Source organism: Rana temporaria, chromosome 5 (genome assembly GCF_905171775.1).
Source record: "Rana temporaria chromosome 5, aRanTem1.1, whole genome shotgun sequence".
NCBI classification, from domain to species: domain Eukaryota; kingdom Metazoa; phylum Chordata; class Amphibia; order Anura; family Ranidae; genus Rana; species Rana temporaria.
The window spans coordinates 130768462-130777926 of NC_053493.1; the positions used below are offsets into that span (position 1 = coordinate 130768462).

Below are 9465 nucleotides of genomic sequence, written 5' to 3' on the forward strand. Positions count from 1 at the left end.
CAGTAGTATAATCCGGGTATGCGTTGTTCTCTGGAACAACGCAGAATAAGGATTCCTATCAGCGGAAATACAGAAGTCTTTGAGTTGTTATGGTCAGAGACGGAGTTCATGTTTGTTTTGCCATGCGTCTTCCTTTGTTTAGCCGAACAACATGGCTTCCAGGTAAAGGCATACACCCTGTCTCTGCTCAGACACACCCATAGGACTCCTTTAGCCATTATTCATTGGTTGTTTGTATTAACTCATCCTGTTGGAAGGATTTCCTGTTAAGTAATTTCCTGTGTGGAGGTTATTTCCTGTGATGTCACTTCCCATGGAGGAAGTGATTGGTTGCTGGAGCCATCACTTCATGTTTGTCAATGCTTTTGTGATTTATGAATAAAAAGCCAAGCACACTGGTCGCTGGGGGAGTCATGCTATTGGAGCTGAGAACGCAAGATATGGTGATGTTTGTTTACTTTGGGATATATGGGAAATAGAGAGGAGGAGGTCACTAAATTCTAGAGGCCCAAATAAATTAAAGCAACTTCAGCATACATCAGTTTACTTAAACCCCCCTCCTGCCTAGACCAACTTTCAGTGCTCTCACTCTTTGAACGACAATTGTGCGGTCATACAACACTGTACCCAAATTAACTTATAATTTTTTTTCCACAAATAGATCCTTTTTTTGGTGGCGTTTACCATATTTATCGGCGTATAACACGCACCTACATTTTAAGAGGGAAATTTCAGGTAAAAACTTTTTTAACTAAACAACTTTGAATTAAAATAAGGGGCAGTGCTCATCATTGCAGCCTGTTTAGTGCGCATCTGCAGCCTGATCATTGCCCATCTGCAGCACATCTCACCAATGCAGCCTGATAAATGTGGCATGATAAATGCCCATCCCATCATGCAGCCTTATCAATGCCCATCTCATCATGCAGCCTTATCAATGCCCATCTCATCATGCAGCCTCATCAATGCCCGTCTCATAATGCAGCCTTATCAATGTCCCTTTTTAGCCTGAATGCAACCTCACCATTAATGCAGCCTGGACAGTGCATGAAATCACAGAGCCGTCATCTCCTGTTCGGCTCTCTCACTCGGCTTTTACTCAGCAGTCACACAGACACACACAGTCCCGCCTCCACCATCGGCATTGGACCAGCTCCTGTGATAGACAGAACACTGGTCCAATGCCAGTGGCGGAGGCGGGACTGCGTGTGTGATGTGAGAGCCGAACAGAGAATGGCGGCTCGTGAATACAAACTGTTCGGCTCTCACTCGGCAGTCACACACACACAGTCCCGCCTCCGCCATCGGCATTGGACCAGCTCCTGTGATAGACAGAACACTGGTCCAATGCCAGTGGTGGAGGCGGGACTGTGTGTGTGACGTGAGAGCCGAACAGGAGATAACGGCTCGTGAATTACGGCTGTGTTCGTCCCCCTCCTTACCTTCCAAGGTACACTATCGGCGTATAACACGCACCCGCAATTTCCCCCCTATTTTCAGGGAAACGTGCGTGTTATACGCCGATAAATACGGTAATCACCTCTGCGGTTGAATTTTTTGTTAAAAAAAAAAAACGATATAAAATACAAAACCGTTTTATATTTTGTTATAGAATTTTGCAAAACATGTAATTTTTCTCCTTCCTTGATGTACGCTGATGAGGCTGTTTTACAAATCTATGTACACTACAAACTGTATGATTAAATAGGTTCCGATATCGCTGTTTTACTAACCTGACAGCTTATTATTCTAAATAGGAAACTTTAATTTTGTTTGCAAATATTAAAGATTCTAAACTACCAGCAAGAATAAGTCCTTACATTTAAAGAGCACCTGTCATTTCAGATCATCGTGGCAGCGCCTGTTAGCGGGTATCCACTCACCTACTGCCACATCACCAGCTGTCCCAATAAAGTAAACAGGACTGTCAGTGAGTCAACAGCGGGTCACGGGAGGAGCCACTGCTGGGAAAGAGATGACAATTGCTCTTTAACCATTATGATTGAGCCCAGGTCCACACTGGGCTGCAGGAATGAAGGCGTGCGAGTTCAGCTGAACTCGCACAATTTCACTCCCGCTTGTCAGTCCCGATTTTGGCCGCGATTACAGAGACATCTGTGCAGGTTTCTGCACAGATGTCAATGTAAATTGCGGCCCCGAAATCGCAAAAAGTAGTACAAAAACTACTTTTTGAAATCGGTGCAGCCCCGCAGGTGCGGCGTCGCACCGATTAGGATGGTGTCATTGCCGAAAATATTGCTGGCAAATGCCGCCGATTTAACACGTCAAAACGCAGCCGTGTGAACCAGGGGTTAAATTGAGTTGATTTAAATCAAACCTTTTTACTAGTGGATTTAAACCATGATTTAAACTGGCTTGATTTAAATCAAATCCACCCCACATATGCATAAGGATTTTATGACAATTCTGCACTTTTGAAGGGGTGTAGAGCATGGGTCTTCAAACTATGGCCCTCCAGTTGTTCAGGAACTACAATTCCCATCATGCCTAGTCATGTCTGTGAATGTCAGAGTTTTACAATGCCTCATGGGATGTGTAGTTCCGCAACAGCTGGAGGGCCGTAGTTTGAGGATACCTGGTCTAGAAGATAGGTGGCTGCAGATAAACAAGTAAAACTTACGTATATCTGTGTATCACCTAAGGCCATTCACTTCAGAAGGTTTACAACCACTTTAACCTTTTTCATTCTCTACTGCTGCTGATCTCCTGAAGCATTTTTGCAGTCACTTCATGTCTACATGCACTCAAGTGATGGATGCATTGCTTTTTGTAGGGCGGATATCCTGGTGACAACTGTGTAATATATGTTGAAACGGACACTCATAGTCTCCATCAGAAGTTTGCATGGCAGGGTGACAACACAGAAGCCTAACTGGGAGACAGGGACAGAGCATTATCACCCTATAACCCAGCAATGACATTAAAATGTGCTGATCAGGGAAGAGGAAGCAGCAGTTCTTCTGTGGGTGAGGTAGTCACCCATCCATGTGCTCAGCAAATGCTAGACCGAGACACAGACACGTACATTCCTGCAGACATTATAATTGTTAACTAATTATGTGCTTGTACTTCAACTGGGCCTTACACATCGACAATTTCACAATCGGCAACTGTGGTTACGGATAGCAAACCATCCATTTTTTCATCTCATACAACTACAAAGGGAGAATAGTCCCTAGTATGGGCATCTCAGACAGAACAGAGGAAATGGTTCCTTACAGACCCCGCATTTATCTACGGATGATCTGATCCACAAAATGACCTAATAAAACAGAATTAGTAATGTTCTACGTACTCATTTTGTGTGTGGATTGTGTTTCCCCGTCTCCCCACCGTTCCCTTCTCTCCTACGGTCACATTTTCCCTCCAGCTGTCCCGACGGCTGCTTGTCCTAAAGCAACACATGGAAAGGGCGCTGCTGGTGCCCAGGCCGGCTGTCACATGGTGCCCCGAATTTCCTGACTAAACATAGCTAAAAACAAAGCCAGCTCACTAGCCGGGCCCTGCTGATACTTCACATCAACTAAAAATGGCTGCCCTTTCACATTCTGCCAATTACACTGCCTGGCAGACAAAGTCACAGCCTGTCTACATTGCTGAATAAAATAGCCCTCTGTATAGAATGTACAGTAAGACTGTGTAAGGCAGAAAGGGGATTTTTAATTTAATATTCAAGGAAAGAGTCACTTATAACATGTATTTTAGATGTCACATCCGTGAAGACAGTGCCAGTTCCATCACTCCTGCTTGTGGTGCTCCTTTCTCTTTATATCTTTTGCCCTTTTAGGTGAATAACAGCACCTTGACTTTGTCCACATTTGAAGTGACCTTGTGACATATTCATGTTTACCTCTATTGATTTAGAAATTGTAATTAAGCCATTTATTACTACCGTATATATTCGAGTATAAGTCGACCCAAATATGTAAACCGAGGCACCTACTTTTACCACAAAAAAACTGGGAAAATTTATTGACTTGAGTATAAGCCTAGGGTGAGAATGCAGCAGCAGCTACTGTAAGTGGAAAAGAGGGTCAACAATGCCCATTTGCACGCCTCACTGTGGCACGCCCCTCTATGGAGCCGCGGATGTCAGCGGTGACATGCACGCTGACATCCGACCCGCCCTGATCCGCCAAAGTGTGACGGAGGAAAAACCTACTTTTCCATTCGTCTGGCGGGTCTGATCTGGTGAACACGGACAGGGGAAAGCGGAGAAAAGACAGGGCGGTCCTGCACAGTGTGCGGGGCCCGCCCTGTCATCCGACGGCTCAGCGGGGATCAACGGAGCGATCCCCGCTGAGCAAGCGGAGGTTCACGGGGCGGATCATTACTGATCCGCCCCATGTGAAAGGGGCCTAAGTGTAACAGCAACAAAGCTGCTTTATTTCAACTTGCCTCACAGACAAATAAATGTAAATGGATATAAAAGTACAGTGGGATATACACCATTCTCAGAATGTAACCACACATGGCAACAGAAAGAGACTTACAATACTTATTATGTTTTCCAATATAATAGGAATGTATTGATCATGGCAATAATACACATTTTTTAGAATTCTTTATCGTAAAAAGGAAAGATTCACATTTCATACAAAATAATAAAAATGTTCTAAACCAGGAAATCTCTCAGTAGAATGTGAAGCCTCGTATACACGGGCCAGAATCTCGTCAGGAAAAACTACGTCTGGGAAAAAATCTCTTGCCGCCCGAGTGTACACACACTCCTTTCAAAAGAACCGCAGTTCTTTTGAAAGGCAAGAACGCAGTGACGTCATCGCGTACGACAAGCATGCGCTCGTCACCTTCGATGCCGTCGCCGCCATCTTGCTTCACCCTACCTATGCCGTGGAAGCTACCGCGCATGCGTCAAAGTCATTTCGAGCATGCGCGGGTTTCCACAGCGACAGGCAAGTATACAGACACTCGGGTTTCTCGTCGGGAAACAGGCCGACGAGAAAATAGAGAGCGGGATCTCTATTTTTCTCGTCGAGATTCTGGGAACATTCCAGACGAGAAACCTGAAAGTCTCGTACACACGCTCGGTTTACTCGGCAAGAAAGCTCTGCCAGCAGTTTTCTTACTGGTTCTTGCCGAGAAAACCGAGCGTGTGTATGAGGCTTGACTCTTGATTCTTTACACTTTTAATGGTTATGTGGGCTGCACATAAATTAGCAGTGAGCTATTAAGATTTAACATCAGAGAATTTTTTGGGGGAAATTTGTACTACTCCTACTGACCTGGTCAAGAATCATTTTTTTCCCCCACTGAAATACAGTAAAACCTTGGTTTGAGAGTAACTTGGTTTGCAAGACAAGCAAAATGTTTTAATACAATATAAGAGTAGCGTCATGTCACAACTGAGGGGAAAAAAAAAAAAAAAAGAAGAGAGGAGCCTCTAAGTGTAGCAATATGGTTACATTTAATGAAGGTACAACATTTAGCAACTTATTTCTACACTTAGAGGTGCCTCTCTTCTCGGTTATACCCTGTAAAAAAAATGCTTTGATATACAAGTGCTTTGGATTACAAGCATGTTTCTGGAACTAATTATGCTCGCAATCCAAGGTTTTACTGTATTTTGATAGCAGTCTGTAGCCAAGATACTAGTTTTACATCATTCTGGATTAACAGCATTAAAATAGCTTAAACTTTGAGAAATCAAGCTCAGTTTTAAACCTCATTTCATTAGGGCAGTGTTACAATATATTTTCAAATCTCCCCATGCATATTCGGGAATTATAAAGCCTTGTAGCAGAAAATGGACTGTGATTTTTCCAGTAATTTAAACCCACACAGATTTTCTTAATGGCAGCGGCCCCTCAGGAGTATCATCTGACAGATGGTTACTTATGATGTCAGAATCTCCTGTGATTATTAAGCAACATCAGTATGGAATGGATGACTGGCCTCTTTGCCAGCTGTATCAGTTTTCCATCTACCCAATGTATTTTACTTATTTTTAAACATTCAGTATTCACAGCGCGTCACTTTTTCCACATTTTGTCATGTAACAGCCTTAGTTCAAAATGGATTCAATTCATTATTTTCCTTAACATTCTACAAACAATACTCTGTAATGACAACATGAAAGAAGGGTTTTGAAATCTTTGCACATTTATTACAAATAAAAAACGAAAAAAAATCCCATGTACATAAGTTTTCTCAGCCTTTGTTGAAGCACCTTTGACACCAATTACAGCCTCAGGTTTTTTCGAGTATGATGCTACAAGATTGGCACACCTATTTTTGGGTAGTTTCTCCCATTCCTCTTTGCAGGACCTCTCAAGCTCCATCAGGTTGGATAAGGAACGTCAGTGCAAAGCCATTTTCAGATCTCTCCTGAGATGTTCAAGTCTGAGCTCTGGCTGGGCCACGCAAGGACATTCACAGAGTTGTCCCATAGCCATTCCTTTGTTATCTTGGCTATGTGCTTAGGGTCATTTTCCTGTTGGAAGATGAACCTTCACCCCAGTCTGAGATTTAGAGCACTTTGGAGCAGGGTTTCCTAGTCTCCCAGTTCATTTTGCTGAAAAACATGCTCACAGCATGATGCTGCCACCACCATGCTTCACTGTATGGATGGCATTGGCTAGGTGATGTGCGGTGTCTGGCTTTCTCCATACATGGCGCTTGCCATTCAAGCCAAAGAGTTCATTCTTTGTTTCATCAGACCAGAGAATTGTGTTTCTCATGGTCAGAGTCCTTCAGGTGCCTTCTGGCAAACTCCAGGCAGGCTGCCATGTGCCTTTTACTGAGGAGTGGCTTCCATCTGGCCACTCTACCATACAGGCCTGATTGGTGGAGTGCTGCAGAGATGGCTGTTTTTCTGGAAGGTTCACCTCTCTCCACAGAGAAACGCTGTAGCTCCGTCAGAGTGACCATCGGGTTCTTGGTCAGCACACTGACAAAGGCCCTTCCCCCCCAAATCGCTCAGTTTGGCCAGGCGGCCCACTCTAGGAGGAGCCCTGGAACTTCTTCCATTTACAGATGACAGAGGCCACTATGCTGCAGAACTTTTTCTGTACCCTTCCCCAGATCTGTGCCTCAAAACAATCCTGTCACGAAGGTGTCCAGACAATGCCTTGGACTTCGTGGGTTGGTTTGTGCTCCGACATGCACTGTTAACTGTTGGACCTTATATAGACAGGTGTGTGCCTTTCCAAACTATGTCCAATCAACTGAATTTGACACAGGTGGACTCCAATCAAGTTGTAGAAACATCTCAAGAATGATCGATGGAGACAGGATGCACCTGAGCTCAACTTTGAGTTTCATGACAGAAGCTGTGCATACTTATGTAGATGTGATTTTTTGGGGAGTTTTTTATTTTTAATACATTTGTAAAAATTTCAAACAAAACTTCTTTCACATTATTATGGGGTATTGTTTGTAGAATTTTTAGGAAAATAATGAACTTAACCCTTTTTGGAATAAGGCTGTAAGATAACAAAAAGTTGAAAAAGAAGCTTTGTGAATATTTTCCAGATGCACTGTACCTCAAACTAACATTATTTAGCATCAATACTAAATGATTAATCTTTTTTTTTTTTTTTTGCAGCTTCGTGTACTCCTCCCAAGGAGGCAGCCATTTTTTCTATACAAAATACCATTGAAAAGTTCTCATATTGGTGTCATCAGAAGGTTTGTGTGGACACTACTAGGCAGAATTGCAGTTTAGGTTTGCTGAAGGTTTATTAAATAGATAAAAAGAGCAATGAGAAGTCACAAAAGCAGCAGCACATATGAATAAAAACATTTCAGCCTTTTTTTTTTTTTTACCCAATTAAAGTTATGTGGCGCTGCACCGATATCAAAAAGTAGTTCCTGTACTACTATTTGCGATTTCGGGCCACGATTTACATTGATATCTGTGCAGACACCTGCATAGATGTCTCTGAAATCGCGGCCGAAATCGGGAGTGCCAGCGAAAGTGAAATTGTGCGAATTCCGTTGAACGCGCACGGCTTCATTCCCGCAGCCCAGTGTGAACCTGGGCTTTTTAGAACCACTTTCATGTTGTAAAAATGTCCTGCAAACTTCAGACTTGTGGCCCAGAAGTAAGGAGGCAAAGTTGAAAGAGAATTTTGTGTTACATTAAAGGGGTTGTAAAGGTTTGTTTTTTATTTTCTAAATAGGTTCCTTTAAGCTAGTGCATTGTTAGTTCACTTACCTTTTCCTTCGATTTACCTTCTAAATGTTTTTTTTCTTTGTCTGAATTTCTCACTTCCTGTTTCTCCTCAGTAACTTGCCCCCATCTGGCTGGGGGTTAGTCAGTCAGTCAGAACAGCTTACTGAGGAGGAACAGGAAGTGAGAAATTTGGACAAAGAAAACAAAGAAAAAAAACATTTAGAAGGGAAATCGAAGAAAAAGGTAAGTGAACCAACAATGCACTAGCTTAAAGGTGTTGTAAAGTATTTTTTTTTTTCTTTAAATAACAAACATGTTATACTTACCTCGATTGTGCAGCTCGTTTTGCACAGAGTGGCCCCGAACCTGGTCTTCTGGGGTCCCTCGGCAGGTGTCTCGGCTGCCCCCCACAAGGAGCTTGCATGGTGTTGAGTTCCTGCGGGCGCACTCCCGTGATACAGCCGGCGGCTATTGCCCCTCACTGTATCATTAGGCCCCACCCCCAGCGCGTTGCATCATTGGATGTGATTGACAGCAGCGTGAGCCTATGGCTGCGCTGCTTTCAATCCATCCAGTGTAGCCAATCAACGGTGTGGAGTGTCGTGCTCACCCCCTCCCTCCCTTGGACAACAGGAGAGTCAGGACGCTCTCTACGTTGCAGATAGAGAAAGGAGCTGTGTGTTAGAGGGCATCCTGACTCTCCTGTAGTCCTAGGGAGGGGGCGAGCACGACACTCCACACCAGGGAGAAAGCCTTGAATTACTGTGTGGAGTTACAGACAGAAGAACAGGAAGTGAGGATTTCTCAGAAGAAATAAGGACATTTAAAAGCAAAATGGAAGGATGAGGTAAGTGAAGGAGGACGTAAGATTCCTTTACAATTCAGCCTTTTTTAACCAACGAAGGTAGTTAATCCTTCATTGGTTAAAAAAGGCTGAATTGTAATCACATAAATCTGCTGTAGCTTTATGTTTACAAATCCTATGGTAACTATTAATTTATATGTAGCCAGTATAACGCCCACATATGGTCACCATATAAAAATGTTATTTTATTACAAAATTATGTTGTTGTCAAGCACCATTTGGAGGAAGCAGGAAGTACGGAGGACGAAGCATAATTTGCAAAATACTCAATCTAGTCTTGGACGCCGGCCACAAATGCAATTAGTTTTATCCCTGCCATGTGTGCACCTGGTTACAGAGGCAGAGATAGATGAGCTTTATAAGAATAGAAGCAAAACGTTCTACTTTAATGTCAGATCTTCTTACACAGCAAATACACGTACATAAAGAAGACATGTGATGGGGA

At 43.2% G+C, this 9465-nt stretch overlaps 1 protein-coding gene across 5 annotated transcripts in view; it reads right to left on the bottom strand.

Annotated features, from left to right (window-relative positions):
* Positions 1-3448, bottom strand: part of TRAK1 (trafficking kinesin protein 1) — a 172137-nt gene extending 168689 nt beyond the window's left edge. For 2 of the 5 annotated variants that reach the window (XM_040353128.1, XM_040353126.1), the window contains exon 1: positions 3317-3447. In XM_040353128.1, the coding sequence (XP_040209062.1) occupies positions 3317-3320 (4 nt within the window). In that variant the 5' untranslated portion in view covers positions 3321-3447. Of the gene's footprint in view, positions 1-3316 lie in introns of all 5 variants that reach the window. The other 3 variants (XM_040353124.1, XM_040353129.1, XM_040353130.1) reach the window with 3 other exon arrangements.
* Positions 3449-9465: the final 6017 nt, after the last annotated feature.